The 21,884-nt window shown below is 37.1% G+C and overlaps 1 protein-coding gene across 1 annotated transcript in view; it reads right to left on the bottom strand.

Annotated features, from left to right (window-relative positions):
* Window positions 1-2,071: 2,071 nt before the first annotated feature.
* The window catches only part of SDC2 (syndecan 2), a 136,371-nt gene continuing 116,558 nt past the window's right edge, over window positions 2,072-21,884 (bottom strand). Inside the window, exons 3-5 of the mRNA XM_043983080.1 lie at window positions 13,478-13,611; window positions 5,192-5,327; window positions 2,072-3,376 (exon numbers count right to left, since the gene is read on the bottom strand). Coding sequence (XP_043839015.1) covers window positions 3,213-3,376; window positions 5,192-5,327; window positions 13,478-13,611 — 434 coding nt within the window. The 3' untranslated portion in view covers window positions 2,072-3,212. The remainder of the gene's footprint in view (window positions 3,377-5,191; window positions 5,328-13,477; window positions 13,612-21,884) is intronic.

Genomic DNA, 21,884 nt, shown 5'->3' on the forward strand with positions numbered 1-21,884 from the left:
TAATTTACCTACTTGTTACCTGGATTATTCATTAATCTGATTTTTCCCTTGTGCCCCCCAAATGCTAATGCACTGTGCCTACTTCAAGTCAAACACCCAAGTGTCTTTTCTGTGCAGGGCCATGGCTGTGTGGGGCATAAAGACAGAGAGAGGACCCTACCTTGAAGTTTGCATTCTACTGAAGGAATTCTGCATGTACCCATGTAAAGCACAATCCCAGGTATTTTGAAGTGGTTAGGAAGCACTCTACCTATTGTAAAGAGTAAGGACAGGAGTGAATGAAGGTTTCATGGAGGAGGTGACCCCTGATAAGCCTTGAAGGATAAGTTAAACTACAAGCATTTATTAAGCACTTACTAATATGCCAGGCATTGTAGATAAAAGACAAAAACTGGACTATAATTAGAAGTCCCAACCCTCAGGGATTGTATTTTTTATTGGATCAAACAGGGAAGATTAATTCACAGGTAGAGAGTAATTTACCCTTAAGGATATGGTCCATAAAGTACTTTTTCAAGCCTTACCATGAGTTTTTGTTTTTACTAGACTATAGGTCCTAAAAGCTTTTTAGAGCTAAGCTCAGTTTTATTAGTCAAATCAAATGTTTGATCCCCAGTAATCTACTCTTCAATGGCAGATGGAGCCTTTAAAAAACAAAAACAAAAAAAGAACTCATCCTGTCTCCATTTATACAGAACTTGGGAAAATTTCCAAGTATCTGTTACTACATGCCCTAAACAGAAGAGCAATACTCAAAAGAGGAAGAAAAATATTGTTTTCTTCCAGTAGCTAGTTAAATAGCAAGAATTCAAGATGCACTTTAATATTTACTTAAGTTTTCCCTTACTTCAGTGACTACAGCTAATACTTTTTATAAACTGCATTTAAGAAATAAAACAAGAACAGCAACTAAGCACAAACATCATACAGTGGAAGAAAATTGGATGTGAGACTGTACAAATGAATTTTTACTTTAGGCATGACAGACTTTATTTTGGCACTTTAACAAATACTTTGCTTTACAGCAGTGACAAAATATTTGCCAGAAATTTCCCTTTCCTGGCACAGTGATTCCAAGCAGTTATAAGATTTGAATTTCACTGCCCTCTGTACAATGAGAGGTATTTCCACTACATTCTTAACTTTTTAGTAATGGATGGACGTTGAATAGCTTCAAAACATGCTGTTATTTCCTTTTCATTGTTTATTTTTAAATGAGATTGTTTCTACACTCGTGGGACATAATCTTTAGTGTTAAGGCCATTGGAGTTTAAGAAAATGATGCTTACTTTTTGGGGGACCCTTTGAAGCTCTGGGAGAATTCAAAGAAGCCCCCAGAAATATGGGTCATCCTTTATTAGGATGGAAAAGTTTGACTACTAGTATTCTTGTTCCTAAATGGGTGGGTAAGAATTAAAAAAAGAGAGAGAGCTTTGGTAAAACTGAAGTAGGTGATGTCCAAAGTATAGACACAGTAGAGACATACACCATTTTCTTCCCAAACTATATACATCACTTTCCAATGCTATGAATCCTCGAAAGCCAGGCCTTTCTGTCATGAAGAAAGAGACAATTCCACCTTCTTTGGAGGGAACTAGGCTAGTCAATGTATTATACTTCTGTTAAGCATTCAGGAGAGAGTTGAAGCACAATTTTGAAAGATAAATCAAATTAATGACTAAGCCTCAGATACCTAATTCAGGAAAATCCCTTTCATACCTTTGGAACCTATAGTCCTAAAAGAGTTATTTGCAAAAAGCACATGTCTATCTCATATTGCCAGCAGCTATTCTAATAGAGGTTGCAATCCTCATAATTCATTGGCAACCTTCCAAATTTCTACACCAACACACACACACACACACACACAAGCTGATACATTTGGGTTTCCTCTGATTCATTCAAAAAGGAATCTTGCTACAAAACAGCCCCATCCATGTCTTCTTTGGTCTTGAGTTACAAATAGCACCCCCTGAAATCAAACCCACATCATCCTTGATAATGAACAGAATCATAAGCCGATGGGAAGGGTACATTTGGTCGAAAATGTATAAAATGTATAACAATGACATTTTCCATATTAGGCCACATGATTTATTCAGTAGTGTTTATGTTCCCAAATTACAATTTATGTCTATCCATAAGACTACAAAAGTTACCATTAGAATTGTCTGTGCTTATAAAATACCAACTTCTTTTTTTTACTGTTATATATACTCATTAACACCAGTCTGCAACAAGTTACATAGAATCATAGGCACTTCAAAGGCTTAAAAAGACGTTTACAACTTAAATGCATGTTTTTTAAAGAAGAAAAACTGATTTTTTTCTTTAAACCCCTACTTGTACCTTCAAATTGCAAGAAATTAACAAATACAGTGACCATAAGAATCTGCAGCAACATCTTAGAATACTGTTAAGAGTCTTTGGGTCTGCTTAGATTTGTCAGTAACTTATACCAGCTCTTCCTGATGGAAGATCTGATTAGTAAAGCTATGACTATACAGTTTTGTGATAACAACCCAATTTTACACATTAATTTGCTGTTGCAAATCTGTCTGCAGCTCCAGGTCCACTGAGAAACAAAGCAAGTGTAAAATGGATATTCCAACACTCAGAAATTTATACAAAGTGGATGTGAAGTTGGCATCTCTGAAAATCACATTTACACTAAATTACCTTTATCTGAATTATCCAAAGACAAATTGCACCATGACTGCTACAAAAGGTATGATAGGTGGGGATAGGAGAGAGTGATTGGGAGATGAGGTAGGGGAAGAAGGGAGGAAAAGGAGCAGGGGGAAACAGATAAATTAATGAAGAAATAAGACTAACTTGTAAGACTGATCTGAGACATGCTGACAAAAATTAAACAACTTTCATCATCGAACCATAGGATAAAACAATCATATCATTGTTTTCATATTTAGCCATAAAGGTTTAAAATGATTCCGTGAACATCGAGGTTTTTCCTTTTTATAAAATAATATTTTGCCACTGCTATTCACAGAACACTGCAGATGTTAAGTTTTAATTTTACGTTGTTCTAAAGGAATACATGAAAAAGTTTTAAATACAATGGGACTTTATCATAAAGGTGCCAGAATGGCTCTTTAATGAAAAAAAAAACCAAAGATCTTCATTATTCTATGCAAAAGCTTTTATTTTAAAAAGTTCAGTGATCTCATAAATAGAGACACTAAATAGGAGTCTCACGCATAAAACTCCTTAGTAGGTGCCTTTTGATAAGCAGCACTGGATGGTTTCCGTTCTCCGAGGTCGTAGCTACCTTCGTCCTTCTTCCTCATGCGATATACCAACAGCAAGATAAGGAAAATTGCAAAGAGAAAGCCAATAACTCCGCCAGCAATGACAGCTGCAAGACAACAAAAGAAAGACTACTATAAAAAGAGATGCACAAGGGTGAGGAAACCAGATTTATCAGACAGAATGCATTTGTACTTTTATAAAGGACTTAATTCCCAAACCGAACCTCTAAGAAACTATCTAGATGCAAGGAAGCAACTAGGTAATTATGCAAATCTGGCAGTCTTGGGGAAGGTAGGACATTTTCTTTGATTAGTGTTAACAATATCCTCCAAAAGCCTCAACCAGAAGAGAAATTTGGTCGTGATTATTAAACTGAAGCTACCTCTGTACTCCAAAATGCTGTAATCTTTTCAACATGAGAATTTCATATCTGAATTCTCTAAATACCCTTCTTTTAACTGATGGGTTTCTATTTACATTTGTTTCATTTCCTAAAGATAGTCATGAAAAAAGTTTATTTTGTTCTTTAAATTACTTTTCTAGTCCCAGATTTCTTTGTATCATTTAATTTGTCATATCTTCTTAAATTCATCTAAATCTCTGAGGTGAAAATTCACTTAAAATCAAATAAGAATACTTCCATTAGATGAAATCAGAGACTAGGTTCTTAAAGACTGTGTGTTATTATTCATGCAAAATATGAAAAAATGGAGATCAATCACTTTCATAAAGATAATTCAGATCTCTCTATTCTGACCCTAAAATTATTAAAATACAGTGTTTGGGGAAAATCTACCATCAACACATCAGTTATATGTATATGTATTTGTATGTATATGTGTATGTATATGTATTTATATATACATGACTGTGTGTGTGTGTATATATGAAAGAAAGTATGTGTGAATATGTGAGAGAAAGCATAATGAAACAGCAAAATATTACCTACCATAAATGCCAATCCAAAATTAGCTATAAAGATGATGGTGTTATCACTCCAAAAACTAATAATTTCTTCATACCCGGTAGTTTTCTTTAAAGCTACTTTAAAATTGAAGATTTAACACTAGTAATCTTTTAAATGGGTCATCTCTCAGACCAACTACAGTTTTAATAAATACCACAAATCTAACTCTATAACATGCAATTCTGGTTGGTTTCCTTGTTTACACATTATTGGGTTCTCGGTTGCTTAGGAATTCTCTGAATTTAGCTATAAAACATATGGAGTGCACAGATAGAGTGAAAAGCCTCCTCATGCATCTTGACTGTGAAATTTGTAGCCAGCTTATCAATAGCCACTGGCAAATTCCCATGGGTAGCCATTTTGAACAACAATTTTGGGACAACAAAAAAAAAATGGGTAATTCTATTGCAGAAGTCTCCAGCAGAGTGATTATTAAGTTAAATCAACAAAGCAACAAATGTCATCTTTCCCTGGCATAGTTGAAAGCTGGTTCTGGTGCCAGTCTAGTCCTAAGAGTTCAAAATATGCTTCAAAGTTAACTTCAAAATCCAATTTGGTTCAAGGATTAAGCTACCCCAAGGCTCTTTTGGATTAAAGATGAATTGGAGCCAGACTGGACTTCACAAAACCCCTTTACATCAGTACAAAACCTCCTAAATGTTCCTTCCTCTTCTTTGGCTTCCTTCTCTATGTCCTATAGTTAAATATCCACCAGATCTTTCCTGAAAATTGGCCTCGTCTCTCACCATGAATGATGAGGAAAGATGTTCAGGACTGTCTAGGACAGGCTGATGAGTGTCAGCCTAGAGGTAGCTTGGCATTTTTTTTTTTTGCAGTGGATCTTTCCACTGTATATTTATTGTCTTTTCTATCTTTTTCGCCCACCCTGTTCTCCATGTTTTGTATTGAGGTAGGGGGAGGACAGAGCTGACTAATCGACAAAAATCAACGCACCTGCGAGGACTTCTGTCCTCTTAAATAGATTGTCCGAGTGCTTCTCAGTATACACATCTGTATCTTCATCGGCTGTCTCAACCTTTGTTCCAGCCTCTGGGATGTGGACTTTCTCCTTGTCGATTTCTTCAGGTGACTGAAGTAGAGGGGGAAAAAAGAAAGAATTTTCAAGCCAAAAACTTACTAGATGAGAAAGAGGTTATAGTTACATGGTCATTATAAAGCTCTCTGCCATTATTTAGGGAATGATTATGGAAGGCAGAAGTCCTAATTGTTATGTCAGCGCAAATGGTGGAAATTAAATCCATACATCCCAGACCTAAAACTAGCAGAGACTTCAAAGGCCATATCTAGGCCAAACCTCTCATCTTACAGAGGGGAAAACAGAGGCCAAAGTGACCTGCTGAAGGGTACACAGGGAACAAATGTCAGAAGCAGTACTTGAACCCAGCTACTTGGACTCAGGAATGAGTGTTTTTTCTCCCTCTCTCATTCTGTACCTAGCATATACATGTACATATGAAAAGATCACTAGTTTTGCTATAAAGAGTTACATGAACTAATTGATGCTGAGTGAAATGAGCAGAACTAGGAGAACGTTGTACACAGTAACAGCAACATTGTGTGATAATCAAATGATAGACTAAGCTCTTCTAAGCAACACAATAATCCAAGACGATTCCAAAAGACTCATAATGGAAAATGCTTTCCACATCTAGAAAAAGAACTATGGAGTCTGAATGTAAATAGAAGTATACTATTTTCACTTTTTTTTTGTTTTCTTGTGGTTTTTCCCTTATGTTCTGTTGCTTTTTTCACAATATGACTAATGTGAAAATATGTTCAACATGATTGCACATGTATAATCTATATCAAATTGCTTGCCATCTTGGGGAGGGGAGAGGGAAGGGTGGGAGAAAAATTTGGAACGCAAAATCTTATAAAAACGATTATTGAAAACTATCTTTACATGTAACTAGAAAACATAAAATACTATTAAGATAGTTTGCAACATCTATTTTTTCTATCTTTACATTTAATTGGAAAAAATAATATTTATAAAAATTAATTAATTGACTGATTATTCTTCCTAAAAGACGTTATAAAAAGACAAAAAACCAAAAACAACAACAAAAAACAAAGATGCAGATTTGGAGGGAAAGCCCCTCAGGTTAGAATCAATGCTCTGCTACTTATTATTTGTGTGACCTCATAAAAATCTAAGTGATTGTCACATGTGAAAAGCCACTTAAAATCAAATAAATCAGCAGCAGATATCAGAGATCATATTTTTAAGGGCTACATGTATTATTTTGCAAAATATGAAAAAAGTTCAACCCTCTGGTGCTCAGTTTCCTCATCTCTAAAATGGACTAAAAGATGTCTAAATCAATGATCGATACTCTCTCACTATCAACCCATCTGATTCTCCATTTCTACCCCACTTCCCTCCCTACCCCCACCCCTCCAAATCCCCCACTGCTCTGCTGAAACTGTTCAATGGTCACCATTTCTTCTCTTGACTTCAGAAGTATAGGACTAGAAGTCAGAGACCTGGTTTCTAGTCTTTTAGTTAATAAGCTTTTATTAAGCACCTACTATGTGCTAGGCCCTATATGCTAAACACTGGGAATACAAAGAAAGGTAAAAGATAATCCCTGCTCTTGAGGAGCTCATAGTCTAACAGGGAAGATAAAATGCAAAAAATTATGTACAAGCAAGCTATGCACAGGATAAATTGGAAATACTCAGTAGAGGGGAGGCACTAACTAGTTTTAAGGGTGATCCTTACCAGCTTCTCTAATTACTAGCTCTGTGACCGAAAGCAAGTCACTTGACCACACAATGCCAGCCTCTTCATCTGTAAAATGATGGATTGAATGATTTCCAAATTGCCTTTGAACTCTAAAAATCCTACAACTATCATGACCCCTTTCTCTGATCCCTGGTTTACAACTACAGAGTTGATCTTTCACCCAGGTTCAGTTCTATATTCCCAGATGTCTGCATTTACATATCCCATGGCCGCAAACTGCTCTTTGTTGTTGTTGTTCAGTCACTCAGTTGCATCTGACTCCTCGTGATCCTTTGTCCAGGTTTTGTTTTGTTTTTTTTTTTTATCTAGGCTACTAGAATGGTTTACCATTTCCTTCTCCAGCTCATTTTACATATGAGGAAGTGGAGATGAACAGAGTTAAATGACTTGCCCAGCATCACACAGCTAACATGGCTGAGGCTGGATTTGAACTCAGGTTTTCCTCACTCCTGGCCCAGAGCTCTATCCACTGAGACATCTAGCTGACCCAAATTGATCATGTCTAATATTAAGTTCACCAGCAAACCACCTCTTCTTCCAGGTTTTTACCATTCTTTTAGCACTTTGGAACCCAAACCTTTGTGTCTTCTCGTATTCCTTCCCAGTGCCATTTGTTTCTTTTGTCACCCTTTCATACAAGTTTCTTCCTTTCCCATCCCAGGTCTTCATAACCCCATGTTTGAATTATTTGGTCAGTTTCCTCACTGGTCTTCCTGCTTCCATATATTTTTCTTGTCCCAACATGAAGCTGCTAGCTACTGTCTCCTAACTGGTCCTCACATATGGCCTGCACAGTCTTACCTCTGTGATTTCCTCCCCCCCCCCACTTCTGTTCTCCACACCTGGAATATCATCCCCCTTCATCAATCCAAATCTACCCATCTCTTCTGAGGTGCATTCCTGGCTACCCAGCCCACTGTGATCTTTACGTTCTATGACCTCATATGGCACTTAATGTCAATCCCACAATCACATGCTTGGTTGTGTGTTAGCTTGTAATGCTCTTGAGTTGTTTCTTCTTCATCTTATCTTCCTAGATAGATTCTTTTATATCTCCTATGTTCCTTATCCCAGAATGAGCACAGAGCCAGAGCTTAATAAAAAATAAAATGTTAAATCTGGGAAGGATTGAGAGAGCATCTAATGAATGCAAGATACCAGACAATGTGTTCTGGTTCACTACAAGGAAGAGCATCTTAATAATTAGAACCATCTAATAATGCAATTTGTTTCTTCTGTGGACAGTGATTTCTCTGTTATTGTAGGCCTTCAAATAAAGTTGAGGTGACTACTTGTAGGAGATGTTTTTGAGGGGATTCATATCTCAAGCAAAAAGTTGGACTGGAGAGTGGTGTCAAACTTACATAGAAGTAGATCCCTGCTGGTATTTTTATTTATTTTGTTAAACACTTCCCAATTATATTTTAATCTGGTTCAGGTCTCACCAAAGAGCTTTTAGGCCACTTGAGGTAGGTCAGGAGTTTAACATCTCTGAACCAGATGATCTCTAAGGTTCTAGGATTCCAGTTCTAAAACTCTACAATTACAGAAGTCTCCTCTAGCTCTATTAATGCTGTACACAAAGAATGAATGAAATAATAAGTGAACTAACTTGAAGTTTAGTTATGTATCCAGAAGAATTTATTTTAGGAAGCATCATTCATCTGTCTCATTGCAATTAGGAAAATTATAATGGATGAAAAGTGAATCCAATAACCCACATTCTATTGTGTAACCTCAGGAAAGTCACTTAACTTCTCTGGTACTGAGGTGTTTTTTTCATCTGTAAAAAGGAGTTGGACTCAAAAGTTTCTAAGGTCCCTTCCAGCTCAAGATCTATGAGATCCTATGAGCTTATAAATAGAAATATCAAAACAATAGACTTGCCAGTTACTCTGCTTATCTGGTTTCCACATCTCCATGTGTTTGACATTTAAAGAAAATCGTTTTAGCATGGTTACATTTATAGGAATTGTATATTAATATGTCTTAGTCTTTTCCATATTTCCCATCTAAATACAAGGCCTAACCATCTGGACCACCGTCATCAAATCTAATTGTGAGCACAAAAGGAAGTATGGATTGTATAGAAGATAAAGTACAAATCTCTGGGGAGCCTAAAGAACCTGAAAAGTCTCATTAAAGCAGTACATAGTTAAAGTCTAAAAAGCAGATAATGATGATTGGCCATGAACCCAAATGCATGGCACTAGACATTGGTAATGTGGGTCTCCAAGCTACAATAAAATTAGAGGGGGAAAAAGTCAAAGTAAAGGCAACTAATTTGATAAAGGGGTCTTGGAAAGTCATGTGTTATGATACCACATAAAAGGGAGGAAAAAAAGTTGGGGTGAAGATTTGGTCAGGGTCTACAAAATGCCAAAGAGGTATCCATAGATTCACAGTTTTTAGAGCTTGAATCTTTGGTCTTAAAAGTCATCTACTCAATTCCTCCCATTTTTAGATAAAGAAACTGAGGTTAAGGGGGCGGAGCCAAGATGTCAGAGGAAATGCAGTGACTTCCCTGACCTCTCCCCAAAACCCCTCCAAGAAACTGAGGTTAAGTCATTTGTCCAAGGCCATATAGAGCTAGTTGGTGGCAAAGTTGGGATGAAAACTAGGTCTTCAAGGGGCAGCTAGGTGGTGCAGTGGATAGAGCATCGGCCCTGAGCTCAAATCCAGCCTCAGACACTTGACAGTTACTAGCTGTGTGACCCTGGGCAACTCACTTAACCCTCATTGCCTTGCAGAAAGGAAGGGGAGGGGAGGGGAGGGGAGGGGAGGAGAGGAGAGGAAGCTAAGTCTGCTTGATCCTGCTAGTCCAGTGATCTTTTACTAGCCGTGTTGGTCAGTCGATGCCCCCCCCCCAAAATTTAAAATGGAAAAAAATAAAAGAGATGGGCATGAATAAGTGACAAGTTCACCTTCACCTCTATAGCCCTTCCCCCAATTAGATGGCTCTTTTCAAAATCTCTATTTAAGGAAGGTGCTTGGGCCAGCTATCTTATTTAGCTCCAGGCTGTACCTCTGCCACAACCCAGTTTTTCATTCTGATGTTCAATCCCAACCCGGAATTCACCCATTAGAAGCACCCTCCATCTCTGCAGCTTCTCTCTCTTATGGAATGCCTTCTCTTAAAATCGCTGTTTAAGGAAGGTATCCAGGCTAGCCCTGTCTCATTTCTCTCCAGCCGGAATTTCAGCCTTTCTATACCATCCCCTCTACCTCACTGGCTTTTCAGTTTCCTTATATGGGTGGTCTACTCTCTTCAGAATGTAAGCTTCTTGAGAGGAAGCACTGTTTTTCTTTTCTGTTTATATTTGAACTCTTAGTGCCAGGCATATAGTAAGCACTTAATACATATTGGTTTTGTTGACTGGAGAGGTTAAGTTTATTAGCCTCTCATATGACATTATTACCAGGAGCAGTTTCTCAATAAACAACTATCTGCTACTAGATCTATTAGAAAGTTTTATATCTTTACCTTCCCAACCTTAAGAAATTACATACAATTATAACCCTCTACTTGACATGAATCATTGTTAAAGGACCATGGAAAAATCATCTTCTCATTACAACATGAGGTGCTCCTGAGAGCTTGATTAACTATATTCTAGAGGAAGCCTAGGAACAATTTAGTGGCTCACAAAGAATTCCCAGGCCTTCATATGCCAAGACAAAGTCAAAGAGAACTGGCAAATTTAATTTGCAATACATAATAGACTGAGTTCTTTCCATTTCTCAAGTGTTTTATGCTCAATTCTTCTTTCCAAGATATCTCAATAGAAGCCTGGATTTGATCGGTTGTCCTGCAGGCAGAGACGCAGCTCAATTATGCCAGGAATAATTATCCAGTTTGTGGATTATCTAGTTCCTAAATCCATGGACCTTTTAGTCATTTCACTGGGGAAAAAGCCTGAACTTAATGGCTGAAATGAAGCTGGCAGATGGATTTTGAATTTAACTTATCTATGCCATCCTTGTCCCATACTAAAGTTAATCATATGAAATTTTCCTCAGATTCTAACTGCCCTTACATCATCTATGCCAGAACACCTACCACCTCTGAATTAGCTCCATGGCCACAAAAAAATTAATGTTTGCAGGAATTTGGCTTGCTGTGAGCAGCATCCCTGAGACTGATAATCAGCCCCAAATTCTCCCCAAATCTCAAAACATTCCGAATAGTTTGTTCCCACTTTAAATTTTAATAGAGTGGGTATAAAGAAATGGGCATAGCACTGCGAGACTGTATCATTAAGAGAAAAATAAATCACTGTAAGCTATGGAAAGCAACAATATGCTGTTTCAATGCCTTAGAAGTTCCATATGTCTGCCAAATCAAATTAAGACTAGGCAGCACAAGCAATTAAATGCAGCCAATTAAAGATTTGTCACATCCATCTCTAGTTTGAATTCCACGGAAATGAAATGGGACTAACGGATGGGCAAGCCTTTGCTCAAACAAACACCTGACTGCTTCCCAGTTGTTTATAATTTAATAAGTAGATAGACTGTCAAAACACTGACATGCAATATCCTGCATCAGTGCCACAGTGAAGCTAAGGGAAACTTTCAAATTCAAAATGTACATAGAAGACATCGCTCCAAATCCTGGAAGTAGCATTAATTGCACCATGTAGCTGCATAACGGAACTTTCAATTAATGTGATTTATGGTAGGACCCCTTCCAGCATTTGTGGCAGCTAATGCTATGAATGAATTAACTGTGTTTAGGCTTCCTTAACTTCTGAACTTTTTTGATCTGGTATCTATCTGCATCCGTTTTCTTGATCCTATATCAAAAAACAAAACAAACAAAAAAAACAGTTTGCAGAGTCACCAGAAAAGACCAGAACTGATTTTTAAAAATCAGACCATATTATGCTCAAAACATTCCTCCCCCTCTCCATATATACACAGTAATAGGTCTGACATCTTTATGAATAATTTGACTAACTCAGCCAAGATGGCTTGTCTTTGCCCAAAACTTTAAGTCTTGAGGTTTGATTTCTAGAACCTACATGTTGAAATCCTTCACTAAAGTAAAACTAAAAAGCAGGAAATGGCAAAAACTTAGCAGCAGCAATCCTGGAAATCCATAACATAGACACCCAGGCTAGAATTTGGTAGCTTCATAATCCATTCTTTATCATTTGTACTTTTTCTTTTTCCTCCCTCTTACCCCTTTCAATCCCTCTCTTCCCCTTCTCCTTTCCTTTTCTTCCCTCCTTCCCCTTATTCCTTCCTCTCTTCTCTCAGTCCCTCCTCCCTATTCTCCTCCCTCCTTTTACTGCTCCACCCCTCCATCTCCTTTTCAGGTTTCCAGTCCTTCATTCTACTGTTTTCTCCCACTCAATAAACATTTATTGAGCACTCACAAGAGACCACAATAATAACTACAGTAAAGACAAAAATAATTAACAAACAGTTCTCACCCTCCTTTCCTTTCTCTTTTTTCTCTGCCTCAAACCAGTCAATGGTACCAATATATGCTCCAGTCAGAACTACAGGTTTGCTGACTCCTGGATGACACTGAGTTCGAGTCCAACTTCATTCAGATCTACAATTTACCACTCATACACAAAGGTCATGAGAGGCAATAGCAAATTCCTAAGAATTCTCCCAAATGGAATTAAAATAAAAAGAGGACCAACTCAGGAAGACCTGAGTTCAAATCCAGCCTCAGACACTTTCTAGCTGTGTAACTTTGGGCAAGTCACTTAACCCTGTTTGCCTCAGTTTCCAAAGATTTGTTATCAAACAATTTAAGAAGACTAGTACCTTCATCCATCACATAATCCATTTTTTGGGAGAAAGGGGGTTAGACCAGTGGTTTCTTTGGTATAGGGCAAAGATGTCAAATACAAGGCCAGAAACACTGTGGCCTAAACCAGATTAGAATATAATTGGAAAATATTTAACAATAAGAATACAGCCTGCAGGCATAGTTACCTCTACCTTCCTATTTGGGTTTGACACCACTGTAAGAAATTCCCTATGTTTATGAAAACCAGCAACTATTCTACAACTGTCTCATTACTTGAAAAATAGACTTGTACATGTTTGCATATAAATGTACTTGGTGAAATGAAAGCTGAAAAATTCATTTCTTGGCCTCAGGGTTTAAACTCTAAATGAACTGAAAAGACTTTGCTTTGAAAAATTTTTTAAAAAGACTTTGCTTTGTTCTTCTCATCTGTACTATGTACATTTTTGCTTTTAAGCCCCTTGACCAAACGCTTCACTTCCTCAATATCTATGGAGACACAGGGGCAGGCTAAAGATATAATATATATAGGCAATGAAACAGGACTGTAATGAAGAGCAACAAGGTAGGCTGAGTACAATACACCTTTAAGAAAGCATGTAGACATTCAATTTTAACAGGGGTCTCTCAAAATGGTCTATTCTTTACAATATTTAAAAACCCAAACAATGAAGATGTTAGGTTCATGGATAATGCACACCTTTGTCTGAGCAGGAATCTTGGTCTGAATTTTCAGTGTTGTCGTCTCAACTTTTGGAGCATCACTAGTGAATGGTATCTTTGGAATTGTTCGAGATGTTGGCATCTGTGGACTTTCTACTTCCTCTTCAGCTCCTGAAACAACAAACAAAAATCAATGTGAGCAATAGGAAACAGAGCTAGAATATTATCTGACCCTGAGAATAATGCTATTCTTATCAAATATTCAGCCTTCATTTATCTGGCTTCAATTTTCCTGTAGTGATGAAAGAGGATAAGAATTGGATTTTATTGGCATAGGGAACTCTCACATAAGAAATCCCTCTCTACTGATGCAGGTTGGCACCTTCTCGATTACTTATTATAGTCTTAGAAAGCTGCCTAAAGCACAGAGAGGTTAAGCAATTTGCCTAGTCACACAGCCAGTATGTGTCATAGGAGAGACTTGAACCCAGATCTTTCTGGCACTAACACCAGCTTTCCATCTGATATTTTGCACTGCCTCTTGACTTCATCACATTGGGATAAAAAGGGGATGCAAAGGTGACATCTGGTGTTCTAAAGAACACTGGCGCTTCCTTCCATTTTCTCATCTTCTTACATAGAGGCCACTATCCTTCCATTTCAGTTCTACCTTTAGACTTTCATAATTCTTGAAGGTTTATGAGATTCAACCGCAATGTTCTTTTTAATGTTGATTATTTGCTATTTGTATATGAAAGTCAACCAGCACTTCATAATGCTTTTAATTACTTTGAATGGGTAGCCAAAGAGATTAGTAGTGTTCTGAGCCTTTATTGGATTAATAAAATAAGCACTTCAGAAATACCTAGACAGCTGTTCCTGGATACCTTTTTATGTCTGTCCCTTGCTTTTTGTTTCTACTACCCTAGTTCAGCTTCTTATCCCCTCATTCTGAAATAGTGATTGCAACAGTCTCCTAACTATTCTTTCTGCCTATGATCTCTTTGAAATCTTCCCATCACACAACTTTGATCAAGTCACTCCCCTCTTTCTCTGTCTTCCGCCGGTCTAGTGGGGAACGCCACAGAATAATCATAAAGGCGTTAAGAGTTAGAAAGAATCTTAGAGATTTTTACTGACTAATAAAAATTAGACTTGACTTCCTAATTTTATAGATGAGGAAACTTAGCCATGCTTAGATCTTTTCCAATCAGTCTTTCTGGTTTTATCTTTCAGTGCATGAAAACTACATGTACTATAAGTAAAGGGATGGGGTTTGGGGACGGATGTCCCTTAAGGTACCCAGCAACTTCTTGGCTCTGCATCTCCATAATGCCTCAGAAACCTCTTGAGCCTGAAAGATCATTTCAACCCTGAAATTATGACTTGGAAATACCCTCTATCCTTTAAGCCCCTCTCTCTCATTGGATGGCTCTCCCTAGAATCTCCACTTAAGGAAAGTGTCCAGAGAAGCCATCTCTTCATTTCTTATCAGGATGCATTGTGTACTTCTGCATCATGTTGTGTACCTTCTTCTCTCAATGCCTTCCATTTTTAGCTTCATTTTATATCTTCCCCCCTTAGAACATAAACTCCTTAAGGGAAGGGTTTGTCTTTCTTTTTCCTTGTATTTTTAATCCCAGCATTAAGAATAGTGCCTGACATATGGTGAGCACCCAATTAATGCTTATTGACTGACTGACTACATCTCTGTCCACACTATTCATTCTTCCTAGAATGTTTTCTCACATCCTGTTGGCTAATCTGAATCCTATCCTATTTCTCATAGCCCAACTTCTCTATTAAATTTCCCCTGGTTAGTCAAACCCACAATAATCTCTATCACCCTCTGAAATCCTACATTAGTCATTTCTGTATCACTCACTTGACACTTTACATGTGCTTCCATGTATAAAACTTCCATGTATACAAGAAATTTTTTATGTAATTATGTTTTACCTCCCCAATATTATATTCCCCCAATATGTCATAAACATACTAGATGATAAATAAATACTCACTGACTGAATGACTTGATCTATGGTAGTGTGAGATTTAAAACTGGATACTAGAGCATTAACCTCCCCTTTTTAACCTTTCCCTTCTTTATCTCCCAGACTAGTAAATGGAAGAAGCCTCTAGTCTCTAGTTTGAGCTTTTATTGTTTGGAAATTACAAGGTGATGTTGATTAGAGGGATAGGAAAGTAGAAATACAAAACAAATAGTCTTAAGTCTAAGTTTAGTCTATATTCTGTATAAAACTCGCCAGTTTTTTAAGGACCACCCTTTCAGGGAGGAGACCTATGGCTGTGCATGGGCTACGCACGCCAGTCCGGCTGCTAAGCACTCCACTTCCGGGGTGCGAGCTTAAAAGGCAAGGAGAGAACAGAAGTGGGATCTCTTTTCGGCTCTCCTTGTTCACTGGCTGCACTGCACACACAGAGGCTGATGGAGATTGGACTTGGCCCGGCTCCGTAACAGCACGTGCTTGATGTGGCTCTCCCCCCCCAAAGGTGGCCTTGCTAGTGTGTTCCTGATTAAAGCAGGCTCATGGAGGAGGACTTCAGGAAGAACCCAACCAGGCTGGAACTCTAGGCTAGACTGGAGCTGAAGCTTCTGATTTAAGGCGACCACAATTTAGATTTTAAATATCACAGTAAGAATATTATTATTGCTTTGGCTTCCACTCCATCCTCAGCTCATAAATTGGATTTTATTTCTTCCTTCTGCCCACTTCAATGCCATCTCATAATCTATCCCTCATTTATGTTATGATTAGATTATTCTCCTAAGACTCGGGTAAATTAAGAATGTACTCAATATTACTATTTAATTTATAAAGGTGTCTCATTTTTCTATCTTAATCTCCCATCTAAATCTTTCAGTGAAGAACAGTTACTGGAAAATTATTATTTACAATAAAATGCATTTCCTACAGATTTAGCTCATAGTTTCAAATTTTCTTTTGCACATTTTACTGTTAAACATCTAAAGTCTTCTTTGGGTCCCCCTAAAAAGACTCAGAGGACATCAGGAAGACTAGGTTGGTAATCTAAAAGGCAATGGAAAAATATGTAAGCGGGGTAAGTAAGACTCACTATGGTGACTTGCATGTGAAAAGGTGCATAAAAAGACACTGGAATAAGTGACCCATGAGACATGAAAACTGTGAGTAACTGGAAACATAGTTGGCCATTCACGCAGTGAGAGTGAGGGATGATATGTGTCTAACCCGAGTGCTATACGGATATCCATGAAATATTAGAAGAGCCAGAGGAAGGCCTTTAGCACCTTGAAGAGATTGTCTGTGTAAGAATTATGGAAAGACCTGGATAAGAATGGCACAAGAAAAGCATGGAAGTATTGCAATGAACATTAGTGAGGAAAATGTTAACGCTAATGAGAACACAGATGCATCTACATACCAAAGTATCCACTTGTTATATTTAGCATGGTAATCTCAAGAACACCTTTCTATCTGCCAGCCTGTTAATCCATCAGAAATTTATGTACCATATTCTTAACTTGTTCTCAAAGTGAATGATTTAATCTTTAAAGAATTACTTGCATGTGAATGAGAACTAAAGATGAAAAAAAATTAATAGGTTAGATTAAGGGCTAGGAATATGTATATCCATTAGGTAATAACAAAGCAAAATCCTTTTCCAAAAGCCTGCTTTATAATAGGGCTAGAGGAATATTCAATGCTTATAGTTAGGTCACTTCAATTTAATAAAAATAGCAATACTATCAAAATTAATTTACCAATTAATTTACCAGTTTAATGTTACGCCAATCAAATTATCAAGGATCCTTTCTATCTGTAATTTATAGAACTAGACACAATATTACCAAAATTCATTTGGAGGAACAAAAGGTCCAGGATTTTAAGGCAAATAATAATTTAAAAGGAGAAATGAAGTGAGAACAGTAATTCTAGACCTCGAATTATGTTATAAAACAGTAACTATCAAAATTAGTTGATACTAATTAAAGAGCAGAAAAGTAGATCAGCAGAACAGACTAATGACAAGAAATGCTGGACAATAATTTAGTTGAAATTGGATCCATACCACAACCTTATACCTTCTGTCACAATAATATCAAAATGGATAGGTGACCTGAATAAAAAGAGTAATTCCATTAGAAGAAAGCAAGATCAAGTACCCTTCATAATCACGTCTATGGGGAGAATTTTGAGCCAATGAGGGATAGAGGCAATCATAAAAATAAAATAAAATCAGTAGCTTTGATTACGTGAAATAGAAAAGGCTTTGAATGAACAAAATCTATATATCTAGGATAAGTGGACAAATTGTCAAGTGGGAAAATTTTTTCCATCAAATATCTCAGATAAGGGTCTCATAACCAAGACACATACACATATATACACATACATACATGCATATATATATATGTAAGCACAAATATATGTATATATAGAAATAGATATAGATATAGATGTGGCTAACAGCCATTACCCAAAGGATAAGTGGACAAATGATATAAACAAATGGTTTTCAAAAGAATAACAAACTATAATAATCATATGAAAGATTGTTCTAAATAACAAATAACAGAAATTCAAATCAAAATAACTCTGAGGTTTCAACTCACAATCAGCAAATTGGAAAAATGACAAAAGGTGGAAATGGTCAGTACTGGAGGGAAGTCCAAAAGACAGGAGGATTAACACATTGATAGTGGAGCTATAAATTTGTCCAACCACCCTGGAAAGTACTTTGGAATTATTTTTTTAAGTGACAACAATATCCAGACCTTTGAACCCCCAAAATCCCCACTGATAGGAATATAAACATTGGAGGCTACAGACAGAAAGGATCTGTACACAACAACATTTTTATAATAGTCCTTTTAGTGCTAGCAAAGATTTGTAAACAATATATGTGCCTTTTTGGATGGAGAATGGCTATACAAGTTCAAATACATGATACAGTGGAGTATTATTATGCCATAATAAGTGACTAATATGAAGAATTCTAAGAAGCATAGAAAGACATAAAATAACTGATGAAGAAGGAAGAAGAACCAGGAAAATTATATATACAATGCCTAAAACAATGTAACTAGAAAGAAAAAGAAAAGGAAAAACAGGAAGGGCAGGGCAGGGGAGGGGAGGGTGCATAATTAAAATGTCCAAGGTTGGCCTAAAAGTAGACTTGAGAAAATAAATGTCTTTCCCTTCCTTGTAAAGCTTGGGGGAGAAGGAGAGAAACAAAGATGTCCAGTGTTGCACTGACTGACATGGTCAATGTACTGGCTGGTTTTGCTGAAATTATTTTTTACTCTTTCTTTAGTCTTTGTTAAAAGGGATGGCTTGGGGCATAGGAAAGAGGGAGAAGGATATTTAAAAAGGCAATGTGGGGGGCAGCTAGGTGGCACAGTGGATGGAGCAACGACCCTGGAGTCAGGAGGACCTGAGTTCAAATCTGACCTCAGACACTTAACACTTACTAGCTGTGTGATTTGCCCTAGGCAAGTCACTTAACCCCAATTGCCTACCAAAAAAAAAAATTTAAATTTAAAAGGCAATGTGGGGGGCAGCTAGGTGGCTCAGTAGATAAAGCACAGACCCTGGATTCCGGAAGACCTGAGTTCAAATCCAACCTCAGATGCTTACTAGCTGTGTGACCCTGGGTAAGTCACTTAACCCTCATTGCCCAGCCCCCAAATAAATAGATAGATAGATAGATAGATAAATGAATGAATGAATGTATAAAGTATGGGGAAAACAATGCCTGGCACACAGTAAATGCTTAATAAATAAGATGATCAATTTTTCAAAAAGGCAATGTGAAGCAATAACAAAAATAATCAATAAAATAAAATACAAAGAGTCTCAGATATAAAGGCCAACTAGATATCAGAAATCAAAGAGGACAAAATAAAAAATGAATTCAAAGTGAAAAAATAAAAATCTACAATGATAAGAACTTGAAATTTGTGAATTTCTTTAAGGGTGAATACCTAAAGATAATATTTCACAGACCAAGGATTACTGATGAGTTGAAAGGTATTCATGGGATAATAATCAGTATTCTTTTAAATCCATAAAAGACAAAATATGTCATTAATAATACCACCTCATTTTCCCTCCTAAAATAGCATTTTCTTCCAGTTTACCCATTCATCCACTTCGAGTTTCACAAAATGGCAGACATGGAAGAGGTTTGAGAGTCTATTTAGTCCAATCTGTAACTAGTCCAACCAAATACCCCCTTTATAACATGCTTAACAAGTGGTTGTCTAGCATTCCTTTAACGATGCTTGAGAAGGAGGAACTCACTAAATAAAGAAGAAATTTTCTGCTTGGCCCCAGATGACAAAATGAAATCAATGGGTGGAAGTCTTCTCAATATAAGGAAAAACTTCCTGGTAATTAGAGTGATCTAAAAACAGAATAGGATGTCTCAGGATTTACTGAGTTCATTAGTTTTATTGGTTGCTATGTTGCACTGTTGACTCATCTGGAATTTGCAAGTCAATTAAAACCCAAAATCTTTTTTGTAGATGAACTGCTTCCTAGCTATACTTCCCTCCTTTTGTACTGGTGAAGTTGATTTTTTTTAACACAAATATAGAACTCAATATTTATCTCTATTAAATTTCATCTTCTTTAATTCAACTTAATTCAGCAAGTATGTATTAAATGTCCATCATGTACAAAGCATTGGGGAGGCAAAAACAAAAATTAAAAGAATCCTTGCCTTCAAATAGCACATCACTCTAGTCTGTATATGTATTTTTGCATCCTGGTTCTGTCATATATTATCTTTTTTTTTTTTTTTTTTTAGTGAGGCATTTGGGGTTAAGTGACTTGCCCAGGGTCACACAGCTAGTAAGTGTTAAGTGTCTGAGGCCAGATTTGAACTCAGGTACTCCTGACTCCAGGGCTGGTGCTCTATCCACTGCGCCATCTAGCTGCCCCTGTCATATATTATCTTAACTATTACTTTTAGCTTTGCATCAGCTGATTTGATAAGGATACCATATATGTCATCTAAGACACTGATACAAATACTGAGCACAACAGAGCCAAGAACAAATCCTCAACAAATCCACTCTTGTAGAGACTGCCTTTCCAAGTTGACTTCAACCCATTAACAACAACTCTTTGGGTCCAGTTGTTCAACCTAGCTGTAAACCTTCCAACAAAGAAAGCATGAGAAACCTCTTTTAAATGCTTCAATAAATCCAAGTAACCTATGTCTACAGCCTTCCCCTAATCTACCTATCTATCTATTGACCCCAATGAAAGAGGAAATGAGGTTAGAATGGCATGACCTCTTCTTGATGAAGCCATTACTGGTAGAGTAGTCACTGACTCTTTTTCTAGGTGTCCTCAAGTCATCCCTTGAATAAGAATATGTTCTAGAATTTTGCCAGGAAATTGAAATCAAGCCCCCTGGTCTACAGTTTGTAGAGTCCACTGTCTTCCCTTTTGTGAAAATTGGAACATTTGCCTTTCTATAGTTGTTCAGCACCTCTTTATGGGGAGGCTAGGGAAACTGGATGGAAAACTTTTGAGAACCAATACCTTAAGCTGAGATTCAGTAACTACTACAACTGCATTGTCAAAGCAAAGAAAGGCAGTGATGATGGATTATCTTGTCCTTTAGCACACTTTTTCCTATTTGTTCCTTCCACATGTTTGAAATGGGAATTTTAAGTAAGAGGAGATACAAAGTCCCCTTTCCTAAATCTTACCACTTAGAGAAAGAGAAAAAATAAAGAGAAGCAGCATCTATCTCTTGGAATAACTTGAGCATACTCATGTCCAGAGGTAGCAAAATGACTTGTGTGATCTCCAGAGAGCCCTTCTAAACCTTGTTTGAATTCTAAGATCTGTAGCACAGAGACAAGATAGGCCCATTTAATTATGAGCTGGGGCATTCTGAACATAATTTAAGTACAAAGTATGTCTGAGGCACTAAAGAAAATACATATGTTATGGGTGTAAAGCATTAATAGTGTTTTAGTGAGTGATATTGGGACTCTGCTGGGCAACACTTATCCCACTTGTTCTGCATGTGAGATATATATCACTCCCCTAAGAATAGCAATGGCTATTTTTACACCAGGATTGCATTGTAAGCTCATACTTACTGGGTCAGAAAGCTCTTCCATCTCTTTCCCAGACTTGCTGTTTCTCGATTTAAAACACTACACCTCATATTATAGCTTGACTTTCTTCAAGCAGAGGATCAATTTGAATATCTCTGGGTCATTCTGCATTTGGGGCCAGTCTGCTAATCAGATGGCATACATGAATCTAAGCCCAGTACAGCTGTCAGGACCTCTGGGATTACAAATGAAAATTTTAATCAATAAAAATCCCAATAAAGATACCCAGCCGAACACTGATTCCTGACTTGACCATTAATTACTTCTATGCTCAAACCTTGTCTTGGCCACAGCTTCC

This window comes from Dromiciops gliroides, chromosome 1, assembly GCF_019393635.1.
Source record: "Dromiciops gliroides isolate mDroGli1 chromosome 1, mDroGli1.pri, whole genome shotgun sequence".
Taxonomy (NCBI): Eukaryota; Metazoa; Chordata; class Mammalia; order Microbiotheria; family Microbiotheriidae; genus Dromiciops; species Dromiciops gliroides.